This window comes from Pocillopora damicornis, chromosome 3 (assembly GCF_964200805.1).
Source record: "Pocillopora damicornis chromosome 3, jaPocDami1.2, whole genome shotgun sequence".
Taxonomy (NCBI): domain Eukaryota; kingdom Metazoa; phylum Cnidaria; class Anthozoa; order Scleractinia; family Pocilloporidae; genus Pocillopora; species Pocillopora damicornis.
The window spans coordinates 19,175,262-19,193,454 of NC_142672.1; the positions used below are offsets into that span (position 1 = coordinate 19,175,262).

Consider the following 18,193-nt stretch of genomic DNA (forward strand, 5'->3'; position numbering starts at 1 on the left):
ATGGGAAAATTACATGAAAAGATTAGGCGAAGCAATTTCTGTGTAGATTTATGAATTTTTGTTATTCTCCTTGAGATTTCCTCTGAAGGCCTTCTCTTCTTAGTACGGCATCATAGCATTTTATTTTTCAAAAATGGCCCAAAAATTTCCCTTGTTAACGTTTTGAGTTACTTATAAGTTACCCATAATTTAAACTGCTGAGAAACAATTTTTCGCGGGGAATTCCGAGTAGGGCGCGATGTAAACCAATCTTACCCACTAGGCCACCAATCAGATCGCAGAATATTTAAGACCGCATTTTATATAGCCCGCAATCACAGCCGGTTACAAACTAGTCATATGCGCGAGGCTCATGCGCCGTAAATAGCAAATGACACAGTCGTGATATGACAAGCGAAGGAAAGGAAATTGGGCAAGAGGGCAAAAGTTTATACACAAGTAATAGAAGTTGCCTGCTTCATCTCTTCTTGTATTTGGGGATTTCTGAATCGTTCGGAATCTCAGGGAAAGAAGAATTCGCTCTCCATCGAACGCACCGACAATTTCCGCCGACATTTTCTGTTTCCGGTGAGACGTTTAGAAAGTTGTCTACTTCGGCCCGCCAAGAAATTAACTACAGTACTTTGTAGACCGAATTGCCTTTTGTTTCTGCGACTAAACTGTCTACCTTGACGGCTTTTTCAAAATCATCATGCAAGCTTCAGATGCAGAGGTAATGGTGCTGTTGAATTTTACTGAGTTTTTTGGGGCTGATCTCGAGTTTATTGGCGGGAGTTCTAAATAAATTGTCTGTTCTGTAATTATTACTCAGTGTCCGTTGTGTATGGAACAGTTGGAAATCGACGATGTCAATTTCTTCCCTTGCACTTGTGGATATCAGGTAAATGAAATGTGAGGTGATTTATAGAGAAACGCCTCATGTGAACAGATCTATGCAGTACAAAACAACTTAACGCGTAATTGTACAAATATGTTAATACATAAACATGTATATCTTGTGACTTTATACACTTTTCAAATATTGTTCTAAATTCTTAGCTGTTAGATTCATTGGCCATAATACGATTTGCTGTTTACGAGTGCCATATTCAGGTTCAATGGTTGAGCAATATTTTGGTTTCTTCGAGTCGGTGCCGTTCTTACACAAGTATAATTCATCATTAACATTTAACGCCCTCTGATGGTAGCAATGGAATATGTGAATTTATACGTACTCGATTGAATGTATCGGGAATATTTCTTCCTAAATATAACAAAAGCTACAAGTAATTGAACTCCAATGCGAAGCAAAAGGTCCATTATAGATATCAAGAAATAATTTGTTGATATATTTACATTTCTTTTCCAATCTCAGTTATGATCTTAGGTGCACGTGTGTTTTGTACATTTGAGTGCTAATCTCTGTCATATATTTAATGTGATCTAAAGCTAAGCCACCATGTTCACACTGACAGAAATTGGTATAAGGAATTTGAAAAATACCACTTGCTGTCTCTCATGAACAAGTGATATATATTTATCGCTTGAGAGGAGTATTTGGCTGCAAATGTTCCTTTTGAACTTTGAATTCCTCACCTTTGTGATGCTTCAGCTGGTTATTGTCTGTTGTTACTATTACACTTAGACACTGTAATTTAAATTGGCTGTAAGCTCAAAATGGTCTCAAACTATTTAAGTTTGTTTACCACTTGGCTCTGGATGCTTAAAGAAAAACAAATCACAAGTTTGAGCTCAATTTCACTTGAAATCATTTTGAATAAAATCATAGATATTGAAATGTTTTGTGCTATTCCTTCCTTGCTTCTTGTTATAAACAAGCAACTCTCATGTTGCAAATCAGATTGTTTTACTTGTACTTACCTACACTGTGGAATTTTTTTTAGTGGGTTATCTAACTGCAAAATCATTGTGGGATATATTTTCATAAACTGAATACTAAGTAGGAGAAAGTTGTATTCCTTTACCAGTTTTACAAGTGTTACCTTTCAATAGATAGAAAAATCTTGGTCTCCAGTTTTACAGAATTTTTTCCTTTTTTCTCTCACATAATTACTACAAATTGCATCCAATTTTTTCCTGAATCAATATATTTTTAGCATCAAGAGAATATACTGTACATGACTTGAGTTATAACTCATCATAAGATTCTAAATAAAAATTCTAAAAAGAAGAATACACTTATGGAAAGAGAATGAATGCAAATTATGCTTTTTGCAAGATCTGTTTTAAGTAGGTTTGGAATTGATAGATTTGAGAAATTTCTTCCTAACCCAGGAATTTTTCGTTTTAGATCTGCAGGTTTTGCTGGCATCGGATAAGAACAGATGAAAATGGCTTATGTCCTGCTTGTAGAAAGGTTTGAAAGTTGTGTCATATTTTGTCTTGTATGCAAGCAAAATTCATGCACTTCTTTCTCAATTTAGCTCCTTTAAACAATAAACTCAAACCTAGCCTTGTTGATGAGCTGTAAAGGATTATTTGTACCTTTTCCTCTATTTTTGGAAACTGTTTTGGTTGCTGTTTGTAGCTATTTCAGTGAAACTTTAGGTATTGAAGGGAGAGTCATACATTTAATTTTATCTCTTGCTTGTGTTAAAGTTTTTCTGTTATCTTTTCAGCCCTACAGTGAAGATCCTGCGGTGTATACACCCCTTTCACAAGACGAGTAAGTAAAGGATAACTTTTCCAATAGACAGATGTCATTTTAGATCAACGTTTTACTGAGCAAACAAATATACAGCTTTTCAAGCCCAACTCATTTTAGAGATTCTATGTAGCAATTCAAAATCATGACATGTTTGCCAGAGCTAAAATGTTGGGCCAGAAATAATATGAATAGAAAATTGGGGAAAAAAGCTTTCAGCATAATTAATAAGAAAATAAAGTTAAACATTTATTTTGGACCCAAGCCAATGCAAGAGGGTTAAAATGATTCTTAGAATGGCCCAAAACATATTTATCCCCAAGGATACAAGCTGTAGTACCACTATTATCATTTTGGATGGCATTGAGAAAGGATGGGAGGCATTTTAGTCTGCCAAAATTTCTATTGTAGCTTGTAAAATGTGCCATAATGCCAACAAAATGATGATAATTTTGTATTATACTAGAACTCCCAAGAGTGATTAACATGTTACTTCTCCATATAATATCCATACATTATCCAGCAAACAAGCAATGAGAAAACTCAAACTTATCAGGTAGAAGTTTTAATCTTGATCTACATGTATCACCAAATTCTTGTTACTGATTAAGAAGGAAATGTGTTTCGTGGCATTATGAGAGTGAAAGGGTTAAGTGTGGAAATAGAGATACTTATTTTTTCCTAGTTTTGACAATGATGCTCATGTTGTGATTAGAGATACTTTGGTTTTCAATACAAACACATCAAAAAAGAGAAAAGCCACACCTGTTACGGGTTATTTTATACAGACACACCATGTATAGTTTGTTTCTCCCAAAAACTTTGCATTAACTGTTTGCTTGCCGTGCAGTTTTTTAGAATTCTTCAGCTTTCAGATTCACCAAAATAATATCAAGGAGGGAAGAAAAAGAAAATGCTGCAATAATATACAACCCTCAGCACAATGGAAATTTATATTTGAATGTGCTTCATGATGGAAAAGAATTATGGAAAAAAAAATTTTTTGTATTTTTCTGATTCAGTGATACCCTTTTATTTGTTTTGCAGAATACAGAGAATTCTGAAAGAGAGGAAACAGAAAGATGTACAAAGAAAACAAAAAGTAACTGAGAACAGAAAACACTTAGCAAATGTGAGGTGAGAAGGCAAATCAGTATGCACTGGTATGCATTGTTAGAGCATTTTTTTAGCCTTTGTGCAATTTGCTAGGGTGATGGAAGACCTGGCAAGCTTTAGAATTTCATGATGTTATTTTCCAGGTTCAGAAAGTCTATGAATTTTATTTTAGGTACTGGGATGTCATGGAAATGACTAAATATGATATTTTTGATTGGATTAAGGAAAATTGCTTTCATTGCATGACAGTTTTGTCATTATTTTGGAACAAGCTTCTGGGTGATATTTCGTTGTTTCCTGAAAGACTGAAAAGTAGCCTGTGTTCAAAATGGGATAGACACACAGAAATATAAGTTTCCTACATAAATCATCTCTACAAAGAGTGATTTCCTTGTGCACTTTCATTATTCCAACAAGTATGATCTGCTTTTCTTCTTCTTGTAAGTTATTTATGTTACTTTTAACCTATAATTTTATTTTATTTATTTTTTTATTTATTTATTTTTAAAGATACATGTTTGTTCTGTCAGCTATAGAATAAATATGCATTGCAATCTTATATGTGATAATTAAATTGTGGAAAAGGCAATTGGAACAGACAAGGAGTGAATGGGTATATATCCCTAACATAAAAGGATCACAGTTTGCACCATAACCAATGTGGATATTTTCCCTTTTCTTGTAGAGTTGTACAGAAAAATTTGGTATTTGTTGTTGGACTAACTCAAAGATTAGCAGATCCCGAGGTATGTTTTAAAGTTGATGTACTCATGTGCTATAGATTTAAGTTCAAGAATTGAGAGAAATTTTTATGAGTGTTTTTTTCTTTGTGTTTTCCTTTTAGCTTCTTAAAAGACCAGAGTACTTCAGCAAGTTTGGAAAAATACACAAAATAGTTGTGAATAATAGTACAAATTATGCAGGTCCCCAGGTGAGTAGTGAATTCAAACAACTCGGAAACCTAGTATTATGGTAAATACAATCAACAAGCCAACCATGCAGGTCTTCATAGGTAGAGGTAATCATCAGGCATCAGATACTGTCACAGGTATGAAACTATAAAAATTCCCTTGCTATTCACCTGTCACCACAACTAGTAAAAAGAGGGTTGAATAAAACCTTACCACAAGCATTTCCAAAGTTGCTTGCTGAACTCAAAGCATGACAGCCCCTTGCAATCATCCAGAAATGACTAACATTGTTGCTTTATTTATTTATTTTACCTCCATCTTTAAAGCCTTTAACTCCCAAGATTTCATAAATAATTCTCCTTACCGCCTGTCATACAATTTATGTTATGTTAGTTTGGAGAATTTGGCATTGGATTAATCAATAATCCCCTAATTGATATTTTTAGTTTATTCCTATTACTTGTCTGCTTGATATCATACTGATAGTGTAAGGAGAAATTCTGTCTGGGTCACTAGTGGGACCTAAAGGGTTAACTCCATCTTGCCTTGAGAAAGTGGAGAAAGTTATAAGGTGACTCCATCACATAGAATATTTTTTCAAATTGTAAGTTTGGAACAGGCTTGTTGGTTTAATCCTTAAGCCCTAAAGAGTGACTTGCATCTTATTTCTCCTTACTATTATCTCCCTTGAACTTCAGACATAGTTTGATGCTACTCTGGTTTGCGGATTTAATGAAAGTAACCAAAGAAGTTACAATTCATAGACCCCTGGATCTATGAATTGTAACTTCTTTGGTTACTTTCATTTAATCTGCAAACCAGAGTAGCATCAAACTATGTCTGATTGTCCACCTGGTTGCCGTGTGAACTTTAATATATCCCCTGAACTTTTTAGGTGGAAAAATACATGTTCTTTTAAGTTTTGTAATTCAGTTGACAAATAATACTCTATTATTATTTTTAATCAGTCTTATCTGTTTGTTTTATTTAAGGGACCCAGTGCTAGTGCTTACATTACATATGTGAAAGAAGAGGTAATCACATTCATTTTTACAACCATTTGCCCAGACTGGGCTTCCCTTGATGAAAGGGTATCAACACATTTTATTTTTATTTACAGGATGCAATTAAAGCAATAATAGCAGTGTGTAACACTCATCTTGATGGGAGAACATTAAAGTGAGACAAAGTGTCCTGATTAGAGTGCTTTTCTATTGAATGTCACAGAGCTAAAACCAAAGTAATCCTAATAACCAATCAGAAGAAAGAAAAAATATTCAAGAGCCAATGAGAACTCAAAGTGAAAACTACCAAACTTCCTAAAGTGCAGAAAATGCTGGCAACTAATGGTGTGATTGGTTTTAGTTTGGCATCTGATTGGTTGAGAAAGTGGTGAAAGTTTTGTAGATCAATCCTCACAGAGGGAATTAAAGCAAAACCAAAGCAATTCTGGATTACTTTTGACACTCAATTGAAAATTGCTCTATTTAGATTCAATGCTTTTTTTTTACAGTACATAGATATATCTGTTGATATTGTGAGTTCTCCTTGATGTGGATGTGTGTTTCTATGATAATAATGTACATGAAAGATTTGCGTGCTTCTGATTGGCTGAAAATGAGTGCATTCTTGTGTAACACTAATGCAAAGTAATAACATGATTTCTCTATGACTTGTAATTTGGTGTAATAAGCACTTGAAAATTTTAAAGGCTACAAATTTCACTTACCCTGTGGGCCTGCTTAGTTTTGTTGTCTTTGAAAATTTACTCATACTTGTTAACACCAAATTTCTCTCAAAACCATGTTATTACCAATACTAATGATATCTGTTCATACTAAACGTTTTATGACTTCTTCTTCAAAAAAAAAAACTGAATACCAGTACATTTACTGCAATCCCATTTGCCACTGATAATTCTGTATTCCTGTAATTGTTTTTTTAATCAATTTTTTTTGACAGGGCTTCTTTAGGGACAACTAAATATTGTAGTTACTTTCTCAGAAACATACCGTGTCCTAAAACAGTAAGTAAAAACCTTGGACTAGTTCATTGTGATAAGGTAATTGGTTTGTCCAATACATAGAATTTCAGAGAATGTGAAAAGAGAAAATTGATTTAAATAGATTCATGGATAACAATGTTAACAACCTGATTTCTTATCAGCCCAGAAACAATTAAACTACTGAATAATGCTTACATATTTATTTTGTAGCCAAGAGTAATAATTTACAAGTGAAATTAAATTTCAATTGTAGATTAATTTGAATTTCAAAATTATGGTAAATTAGATGTACGTGTTTCTGGAACAAAGGGAATGCTTTTCAAATTAGGTTGAAACCATGTAGACCTGACTTTTTTAAATACAACTTTTAACTACATGTCTGTTGAAGTTTAAAATGAATTGTGGGTCAAAATGGAAAAAACTTAAATTATTATACAACTACTAGAAATTCATTTTTGAGCCTCAGTGTACTTTCAAATGTATTATCACTCCTCGCCTGTAATAGAATGAAAACCATCTATAGATTTCACAATGAGATTTTAAAAAAACTTAAATTATTCTGGAATTTTAAGTAATAAAATTTCAATGGGAAAAAAATGCACTTGCAATATTTCCATCATGGACTCATGCATTCAGGAACATTTAGAAGTGGATAATTAAATTGCTGTTTTTATTTGATTATTTTCAGGATTGTATGTATCTTCATGAGTTAGGTGATGGTGCAGGAAGCTTTACAAAGGATGAAATGCAGGCAGGGTGTGTAACCTTTCTTTGGCCATTTCAATTTTTTTCTAAAAACAACAACATATAAAACCAACTGTAGCTGTAATAGTTCCATTTTTACCCTCCCCTCTCCTCCTTCAAATTTCCCTTGTTATCCCCTCCCCTTTCCTTCCCCTCCCATTCCCACTTCCCTTCACTTCAACATGCAATGTGCTTTCAAAACATATTAAGTTACCCTTTTAAGAATTTTGTGGCATTTTAGTCACTGCACCAATCTACTGTGTTGAATATTGATACTGTTGTTACTGTGGTTCTTTTGCAGAAAACATCAAGAATATGAACAGCAGTTAATTGCTTTTTATTCAAAGAAAATGTGAGTTTTTTTAATAACCTGATTGGTTTGTTTGTGCTAATAGTTTGAAGATGTCAGCATTGCAACTATTTTGTTTCATCATAAATAGAAAAAAGTAGATAAGGAATCTTTTCCACTGTTAACATAACTAACTTACACAATTTCTGTAATTTTATGTTTCCAGGGGTCTTAGCAGTGATAAGGTATGTGTGCATTTTAGTATTAATACTGTCATATAAATTCTTTTAAAAAAAGGATCACAGTAAGGGGCTGGTACACAAATATTTGGAACACCTGACCACAAGAATGTCTTTAAAGACACTTTTTCCATGCAGTAAAAAGTGGGATCAACTCCACTTTATCCCACTCTTAATTCCAAAGTAAACTTTTGTAATACCCAGCATCATGCTTATCATTTTTGCAGATGTTTTGGTTACTTGGCTTTGTTTTTTTTAAGGATAAAAATGAAGAATGGCCGGTTGATGATGGTGGTGAATACAGATTGTCTCCTCGTCTAACATCAGAAGCAGCATGGTACATGTAAATGATTTCATTCATGATCTGATTTTCTTGTATACCTCTCACAGGGTTCGTGTATAGTCTCGACTTCCTGAAAAAGGGAAGAAATAAGGAAACAAAATTACATAACTTTGAAGTCTGATGAATTCTTAAAAGTCTGGTTTTCTACAAGCTGAAACAAGTGCTTGATCGGGTGAAATCTTTCCAACATTGCATGATTTTCTCAACTCACCTTGGACATAATGTTTTACCAACACATTGAGTGAGTTAATAAATGCCTCCCTTGAATAAATGCCCCATCCTGATGAGGCATTCATTCTAGTAATAGACTCAAAAAGCACACAACGATCAATGCTTCAATTGCCGTTGGAAATTTTGAGTGAACCAGATACAAATCCTTTTGAATGTACCAGTTCTGATGTTGAGAAAGCATATCTGACATTAGATTTGTGTTGCAGTAGTATTGACATGCAAATAGTGAAATTTGAGAACAATATAAAAATATGACTTTGTAGACAAGTACTAAAACATCTTTCTGTTTTTTAAAATTAAAATTGTCAGTCACCGTACTATTGTTTGCAAGAAATAAATAGGATTTTAAATAAATGCCACCCTGGAATAAATGCCACATTTGAATCACAAAAAATTTAATAGATGCTGTGGCATTTAATTGAATACCCATGGCAATCCTTTAACCCTCAGAAGTGATTAACAAGGAAATGAGTAGTAGCCAGAAGGGAGAATTAACATACAGATCTTGTGAGTTTAAGGGTTAATTGATGACCTATGCTCAGACAGCAAACTGTCAGGGAATGGGGACAAAATGCTGGGGGGGGGGGGAGGAGGAAGTGGGTGTGTGGGGTACTTTGGCATGGACCAGTCATTCATTCAAGAGTAGCAGTAGTGTGCTTTGTTGCTTCGTGCTACAGAGACTGGGCTCTGGTGCCCTATGGGCCTCTTAGCTTTACTGCATACTCAACTCTTTCTAAGCTTTACCTTTGACTGTTGAAGGGCTGGCAAAGATGAGAATGGAGAAGGAGATGCCTGTCAAAGTACTTTAGAAAATGAAGGTAGTTCAGTTGCAGAAAGAAAAGAGGAGGAGGACTGGGAGGAATCTTGTCTCCCATCTCTGACTAAAACTGCAACAGAACATAAGCCATCTGACACCATAAGACAAGAAAAACCTGCAAACCATCCACAGTCAACCTACAGCAATACAGGTAAGAATTGTTGGCTTTTTTATTGGAGATTTGTGGTGTGTTTCAACATGTTATTCATGGCAGTGTCAAGTGACAAAATGACTTTTTTTCTTTTCATTTGCAAATCAATTGTGACTGTGAAAGGCAAAACGGATGCTAACAGTTATCTGTTTGAACGGGTAAACCATTCATTATCTGTTTGTCATCTGTTCAAACGCCTAAAAAAATCCATTCAAAGCATTCAACAAACCGTTCGAACAGTTTGCACATCTGTTTGAAATACATTAGCATCCGTTCGAAGTATTGCAACATCTGTTCGAATGGTTCTGACATTTGTTTAAATGATTTCAACATCCGTTCAAACAGTTTTTTCATCCGTTCACCAACTAATTATTGTTTAGAAAAATAGCAAAAGGTGTCCTTCATTAGATAGATATTGTGTTGGTTGGAAAAAAAATTTCAGGGGCTGATAATCAATCAAGTCACATTTTGACCATTATTTTAAATGGGACCCTCTGTAACAAAAGTCAGTTGTTTTTGCTGACAACTTTGCTGTTACATTTACAGGTTGGGGAAATACAGAAAGTGCTGGACGCGTTTTAGAGTAAGAAGCTTTTATTAATAATACAATGAGAAAATTGTGATATAAATTTGACAAACAGTACGTGACTGAAAACTTAAAGCACAGGGATCAGTGACTTTGTTGTTAAATTCTGAGAGGTATTTGACTCATCCCTTAGGTGGAGCAAAGTGCAGCATCATATCAGCTACCTGCTATTTTTCTTTACTAGCCTTCTTTCTGTCAATATGATTTTTTCCTAAAAGTACAGATTACTTTTGGCCAATTGTCATTTCCTTCATTTTTTCTTTGCAGTACTTCCAGTCTGTTCTCTGCTGATCTGTGCAGTGGTCTGGGCCTGTCTAATTTACATCTGAAAGTTTATGGGGAAGATGATTTAGGTACTGCCATGACTTGCATCACATCAGATTGATCTGATTGGTCTCCAGGGTTGTAGCTATCTTCAGCTGCAGGCAAATTTGTCAGACGAAAAAAGTGGCAATTGCTGGCTGAAGTTTTGGCCAATGTTCCCTCAGTAAAGCACAATGCACACTTTTGATGTTACGCGCTTGCAATCATTGGTATCAAAAGCTATCTTTGAATCACATTACTTGAAATGTTTGTCGGCAGCCTAATTTCTTAGCTACAACCCTGGGTCTGTAGGCTACCTGACAACAACACCTTCAGTATTGTGCAAAAGTAATTGATCGGGTAATAGCTTTTTGATGAATTCTTGACCAAAATGAAACTTCAATGACAATTCCATGAATTTTTGAGGTATGTATTGTTTTGAACAGCTCAAACTTTCAGCGACATATTCCTTGATGGCGAAAATGCAACTCGAATTTCGAGTGAAAATTTGTTCTGTGTTGCTATTGTTCATTCTTCTCAAAAAGATTTGGTTGAATTTGTGGTTTGTTACTGCTCTATGTAATACTCCCGTGGAATTTTCTGCTACAATTCCAGTCTCTGTGCGACCTATGTTGTTTGCAACCATGGCAACACTCAATTGTGTCGATGCGTTTGGGATCATTTATGTACTCTACTTTTGATAGTCATCATGGCAAAAGTTTCAAATTATTCTAGAAAAAGAATTGAGATCCTTTACAAGCAAAGCCTTCACCCAGCTGAAATACTGAGGGCGTTAAAATGGGAAGGGTTATGAGTGAGCTTTTCTAGCATCACACGCATCATTAAAAGGTTGCGTCTAACTGGTTCCATGGCAAATTTACCTTGATCGGGAAGACCTCAAAAGCTGTCTATGGATGCAAAAACTTTCGTCAATCATCAAATGCACAGGGATGACAAGACGACCAGCAACATGTATCTTAGTCGAAATTACTGTATTTTCCAATTTACTTTCATTGTCATACACAGATCGAGCTCAGAATCAAATGTGATGCTTTTTGGTAGTTTGACCTTTTGTCTGCTGTGTTTAGTCTCAAATATGAAGTGTCTCTGTCCTTGTGACTGAAAAGAAGCTGGAAATATGTTTATATGTATATTTCGTGTTGCTTACATGAACAGTAAACAAACTTAATCATTTGCAGCAGTCTATTGTCAGTTTGAAGCAAAATTTCAAACACCAATGATCGAAAAGACATTTTCCGCTGCAAATTTTCGTTTTGTGGCGAAAATTAAATGAAAAAGCATCCTTTGTTCAAACAAAATGTTGCTTAAGAGGCCTTAAACTTTCGATTGAATTTTCGCTTTCGAAAACTTTCGATGAAACATCATGAGAACAAATAATGGAATTCGCCGAACTTTGCACAATACTGTATCTTTGGTCTCTTTGATTTTGGTAAAGATGATTTATCAATAAAAATAATTAATTATAATATTATGATGATGATCAGATTTATTATATCCATTTTGAAATCACTGGTGATTCTTGCAATTTGATTAATTTCAAGGCTTGCTCTTAGTAACCAATTGAAATGCAGGAAAATGAAAGAGGACTTTAGGAACCATGTACAAAGTGGCTCAGTACTGGATCAATAAAATATTTGTACAAACCAACAAATGCTGTATGCAAGCAATATAATTGTTTTTATGTAAAAATGGATGTAATGAAATGGTAATTGAACTTCATTTTGGTCTGAAATCATACTTGTGATTTCAAATCAAACAAGTGTGACATGCTTGTTGATTTTGAAATCACTTGCTTGATTTCAAACTGAATTGCACTCCACTTAGTTCAATTACCATTACTGTATATAGAATTTACTTTACTCCTTGCATATTTAATGATTGATATGGCATTGGCAATTTTATTTTTGTCATCAAATTAACATTTCTGTTTAGTAATAGTGGCTGTGTTTTCCTTTTTTGCAAGGGTTTGATCCTTGGAATGAGTGCAGTAAAGGTTTGGCAGATCTTCTTCAAGAAGAAAACAAAACAACTTTGCCTGGACATACTCTTCACACTTCCACAGCTTCACAATCACAAAGTCTCTTCCCAGGATTTCCACCAAATGTAGGTTGCAGTAGAAACACTCAATTCTTCCCTTGTTAGTTGTGGAAGGAATATATTACTGGTACTTAATTTTTATGACTTGTGATTTTGAATTCTGGAATGTTTGTTCTCTCTCAGAGTGATGATATTAAAAACTGGCAAGATGGACTTAGAGCACTTCTACCAAACATAAACATTAATTTCTCAGGTATGTTGTTAAATAACAACATCAGATTTTTGTGATGGAGTATGTTTGTTATAAAATTATGATAACAAAGCTTTCTTGTAGAGTAGCAAAGTATCTTGGCATCTATCCAATCATATAAGCAAAAAATGTTTGAACAACTAGGCATCCTGCTTCCTAGTGAAAGGGAATGTTTTTTGTACTGGTGGATACATTATTTTAAGAAAACTTGTTTGCTTCAGGTTGGTCAAAATAAGCCAGTAACTAGCACATTGCATTGCATACTCTGAAAGATACACAGCTACTCTGAATGCTTCTTGCTCCCAATGCCTCTTGCTTGTGGAGGGGAGTGGCCTGCTCTGTATTACTACTGTGACACAAAATCTTTTTGACAACCTTGAATGCTTGAATTATTGGTTATTGGCTTGGTTCAAATACCTACTTTCATGTTAAACTTGTGATTAATATTAACTTAAGTTAAAGTCTTTGTGTTTGATTGCAATAGTTAAGATGCTGTAACTTCAATTTCCAAAGTTTTATGTGACTGAATGCCTCATTTTTTTTCTTAGATTCTCTGTTACCTCAGCAACAATCTTCTTGGTCTCATTCTGCACCTCTGACAGAAAGTCATCCACCTAACTGGCCTTTTTCTTCACAGCAAACGCAAAACCCATTCCAAGGTATGTAATCTTAGAAACAAGTTTTTTAGTTATCTGTAGAATTTTGTGTAAGTTTTTTGAAACAATTGCTACAGCTTGTGTCATACTATTTATTTCATCTGTTACAAGCTTTGTTCAAAATCCAGTTAGTGTTGTGACAAATTCAAAACAAAGACACTGTGCCACATTTTGGCAGGCAGGGTCATTTGAAGTGCAAAATTATTTCTTATTTTCTTTGCAACCAGCTCAGAATTTGAACCAGTTCTGAAAATTACAAAGATATCCATATCCTTTTTTCCAAAGGTCGCCCTCCTCCAGGATTTGAATGTAAATCACCCACGAGCCACCACATGCCGATGCTTGATGATCCAGGTATTTTATGGTCAAAAGCACTTGACACAGGTTAGCTCTGTCATGATGTTTCATGTATCTTACAGTGTTCAGCAAAAGTAGTTCAAGGGAATTTTAATCAATTTTGTGGCTTTGAGGGGATTTTTAAGGAAATTTGGCCTCAAGTGAAATTTTCTTGACATTTCAAGAAATTTTTCAGCCCCCCCAATTTTTTCACCTAGGCAGGGTGTTGATGGAAAGTCTGTTGTAAAACCCAAGTGAGTTCCAAACATTTTAGGGAAAGTTCTCTACTCTTGAAAGAAAACATGCCTCTGTCTGAAGACCAGTTAACAGTTTAACACCTGAGAGTGACTAGCATCTAAGTTCTCCCTTCAATTCTACCCTGAATCAAACATTAATGTTAAGAAAATTAAGGAAATGATCACCAACTAAAGAAACTCTGATTGTGGTACAAATTCACCTTATCAGTACCTTTGGAAATGTGTAGGTAACAGTGAAGAGAATATGCATACTGATGTTAGGGTGTAAATAGTTCAGCAATTTGTGAGTGAATGTGTAACTTCTTGTTCTGCAATAAGATGTTTGTTAACTCTTGACACCATGTTTTTCTATATAAAGCTTGGGTGTAATAGCAGATAAGGACAGAATCCAAAGTTGATCTTGGGGCTCAGACTAAGAAAATTTTCAGAATTCAAATGTAAAGCTGTCAAAGACAGGTGTTTGAAAATAACTTAATTATTTTGAGTCATCACTCTGACTTAGGACTAATGCTTGAAAAGTCAGCTGTTAAAAATCCTAATTTAATTTACATTGTGATAAGAATACATGAAAGTCACCGGTATCGCAGAGGTCATGGGTTCGATTCATTTGCTTAAAATTAATTTACATTATCATCTCAGTTGTAATACTAAATTACCCTACAGTATTTTGCCCTAATATGGGGTCTCTCTTTGATTCAACACATAACTTTGGGTCTTCAAATACCTCTGACCTGACTAACCCTTCTCATTTCTTTTAACTTGATTTTGCAAGGTAATCCTCAAGGGAACAATCCCATTACTAGAACAGTTTCTAATGGATATCCCGGAATGCATCCTTTTAGGAGACAAGCAGATCTTCAGAGCACTGCGGTAAACATTTTTTCTTACTTAGCTGTGTCTTTGCACCAGCTTAAACTAATTAAATGATGAGAATTTTAATGTAATGAAATCCTGGTGTACAATAAATGGAAGCAGTTGCTTACCATTTTTATTCCCCTATCTCTTTTTGAACTGTCAACTCTAGTTGGTGTGATGAACCTAAGGTCACAGGTTAACTTCCTTCAATCCATTTCATGATTACCTCCAACTCCCTTGTCAACAGTTATCTTTCTATTTACCCTTCCTCTCTCCTCCTTTTGACATCACCACCCCCTCCTCCTCCTCCTCCTCCTTCTTTTCCTCCTTCTTCCCCCCCCCTTCCTTTGACATTTGCCAATCCTCACAGTAGGCAGAACACTTTTCCCATATGAATCTTGGATATGAGACAGCTCAGTGCAAGTTCTGTAGTTCAGAAGTAGAGTGTTGGAGTGCTGAGTCAGCAGGTGTGAGGGGAGGATATTTTTTTTTGTCCCATGTTCAGACAAATAAGTTAAATTTTGAAGATGGTAGGTGATAGGCATTTCAGTAAGGTTTGTCTTGTTCTAGGCAGTCTCGTCAGCAGAGAAGCTGAAGGAAAATTCATGTAACGAATCCTCACAAGAGGAGGTGATCTCTAGTACAAGAACAAAAGAATTACTATCAGTCTCGGAGCCTTCAGGGGATAATGTAACAAATGCAATGACGGAAGGAACTCACAGAGTTGACATTTCATCAGGATTACCAAATTGTATTGAACAGCACAAAACAAGAGTGAGTGAGTTATCCATCATCGACGTAAACGACCCTCTTCCAAGTCAATGTGGTAATTCATTGTTGGAGCACAAGACTGAAAAGAAAAAACGGGACAGCAGAATACAGGAGACTAACAGACAGTACAAACAAAATCAAGGAGTATATAAGAGAGATGAGAGACACTCTCAACAAAGTAGACATTCGGGTACCAAGAGCAGACATACTGAGACACCAGGAGGCTTTACAAGGAAACAAACTCATTCTTTTCAAGACAGAGACAATTCCCAAGTGAAGGCAGGTCCTTCACAATATTGCAATAAGAGAAGAAGAGATATTACAAGTGGATCTGTGGGACAGAGGAATTGTATTGGGAAAGAGCAACAAAGCACAAGCTTAAATTGACATAACAGTGTTATGCACATGGTTTGGAGGCACTGAATCAAAGCAAGATCATGAGTGAGAGGTGTAGGAGGTCAGTCAGCTTCCAGAAACTGCAAAACAAACTGAAACAAAATGAGAACAACAGATGCCTTTTCATTAGGTGCAGGTTCAAACTGTGGATGCTCTGGTGAACCCATGGGTTAAAGGCCTGAAACTTGCACTCTAAATAGTGATTGGGAAATAAAATCTCCTAAGTATGCCAATACACTACCCACCAGTTAGGTTACAAGAAGAAAGAAAATTATCAGCTTGGAGATTTTTGGACTTGACAGCAATTTTCAGCACCAACCAGCAAAGAAATATATGGTTTAAAACTTAGTTTTTAGATCTCTGGAGTAAATGGTCTTATGCTAACTGTTGGCTTACCTTGACTGTTAAGCTTCTAAACAGCCTGTGAATACCTTGCTAAGTACTCTTAAGTATTAAACCTTTAACTCCCAAGGTCTCATTTGTAATTCTCCTTACTTTCTACTAAAGGATTCTCATTATGTTAGTTTGGAGAATTTGTTGTTGGCTCCATTAGTAATCCTGTAATTGATATTTTTCTTAATTCTCATCACTTGTCTGGATGATATTGTATTTATATAGCAAGAATTTCTTTTTTGGTCACTCACAGGAGCTAGTGGGTTAAGAATACCCAGAGAGGAAAGGTTTTGGTATACACAGGCTGTTAAACACTAAAAGGTTCAGACTTCAAAAAGTACTCAATTTCTGTCATAAAGATGTACCAAGTGAACAGGAGAGCCAAAAACTTGTATCTCTTAATCAGAATGTTACATCTGTCTTAATATGAGGATCCCTTTTCCTATTTAAACTATTGCTCTCTGCAATTTGTCCTGTCTAACTTTCATCAGCATTTTAAACAGCAAAAGCCGTTTATGTTGTTATGGTGGCTAAGAGATAAAAATCACCAAAAGACAGAAACCCAACACATAATGTCTATACAGCATGTTTGTGAAGTGCATGAAGGTGGTGATGTGCAGGAAGAAACCATTAAGAACTTAAACAGGAAGTAGTTTGTATTTCATTACATTTCATTTCTTTTCTTTTCATAATAATACCAAGTTTAACGGTTGCTGATGGTAAATGGTATGGTCATATATACTGCATCTGTATAATACTCTATCAATTTAACTGTGATAGCGAAATTTCTTTGCAGTTGTGTAAACATCAGAATATCTGTCACACGAAACAAAATTAACTCCTGTCAGCTTATTTTCCTATATCTGCTCTAATTGTGTGCTTAAACTTTCATTTGAAGTAATCAAGCAAGCTTCTCAGGCATGAATATTTATTAAACTACAGCATGCACTAAATGGGAAGGAACTAATTTCAATAGGTGGTGTTGTAATTGAACAGGTAACATTAAGAGAACTGGTTATGTTTTTGTCACGCATGATAGAGCCAGTCACGACTAGAATGGCTTCTCTGAAGTTAATTCCTGAGCTGGTTACTTGGCAAGACATGTTAGTTTTTTCAGTTTTTGCTTTTGTTTTGTTTTTTTGTTTGTTTTGATTTGTTTTTTCTTGTTTTGTATTTTTTAATGAAGCATCAATAATAATAATGTTGATTTTGATGAAACCTTTATTACAGTTGCCATTGTAGTCTTGACTCGAAACACATGCTGTAGGGAAACTGTCATGTTAGGTAACAGAAATGCGTTAATAGGTCTTAGTTAAAACTATTACTGCATTTAGTTGGGGTTGGGGGACACATTTGTTACGTCATTTGCTGCCACACCCCTCCCAATGTTGATCTGCAAGATCCTATGCACACAGTGACAAATTACATTGAACGAAAATTCACAAGCTATGTTCGAAAGATGGGTGCCAACTGGGAATTTATGCTGTAAATCTCTAACTCTAAGATTTGGCCTCGCTTGCGAGTTTGGCACCTTAAGGAGACAAATCCTAGATTAGGATTTGGTTCCATGCCTGGTTTGTTAACAACCGTTAATCAAGTAGGAAATAACTGGTCGTTAGTCTCCTGTTTAAAGTAAACTATAAAATAATACGTAAGCAAATTTACCGATCGTTTTTGGTGTGGTTTTTGTTCATGAGCTTCCCTTTTACTCGAGTTGGGATCGAGTTTGAAAACCGCAAAGGAGAAATGAGGGAGCCGAGAGAAACCTGTCTTATGCGCAAAGATTACGAAAGTATTTGCCTTTATTCTGCTTCTCATGACTTTCTGGTTGGTCTAGAACTC

The 18,193-nt window shown here is 35.2% G+C and overlaps 1 protein-coding gene across 4 annotated transcripts; it reads left to right on the forward strand.

The window, feature by feature from the left end:
- Positions 1 to 328: 328 nt before the first annotated feature.
- Positions 329 to 18,018, forward strand: LOC113664998 (CCR4-NOT transcription complex subunit 4). Of its 4 annotated transcripts, none has more exons than XM_089201391.1 (23): positions 329 to 712; positions 812 to 880; positions 2,291 to 2,356; positions 2,619 to 2,665; positions 3,692 to 3,781; positions 4,446 to 4,506; positions 4,605 to 4,691; positions 5,664 to 5,705; positions 5,792 to 5,850; positions 6,634 to 6,697; positions 7,365 to 7,432; positions 7,722 to 7,772; positions 7,936 to 7,954; positions 8,209 to 8,291; positions 9,282 to 9,490; positions 10,037 to 10,073; positions 10,344 to 10,429; positions 12,364 to 12,503; positions 12,621 to 12,690; positions 13,236 to 13,346; positions 13,629 to 13,727; positions 14,709 to 14,806; positions 15,362 to 18,018. In XM_089201391.1, exons 1-23 carry the CDS (start codon positions 692 to 694, stop codon positions 15,947 to 15,949), a joined length of 2,265 nt encoding a protein of 754 aa, XP_089057517.1. In that variant the 5' UTR covers positions 329 to 691; the 3' UTR covers positions 15,950 to 18,018. The 4 variants fall into 4 exon arrangements, with proteins under 4 accessions (XP_089057517.1, XP_089057519.1, XP_089057518.1 ...); XM_089201393.1 differs by having other exon boundaries at positions 13,629 to 13,697; XM_089201392.1 differs by having other exon boundaries at positions 8,209 to 8,285.
- Positions 18,019 to 18,193: the final 175 nt, after the last annotated feature.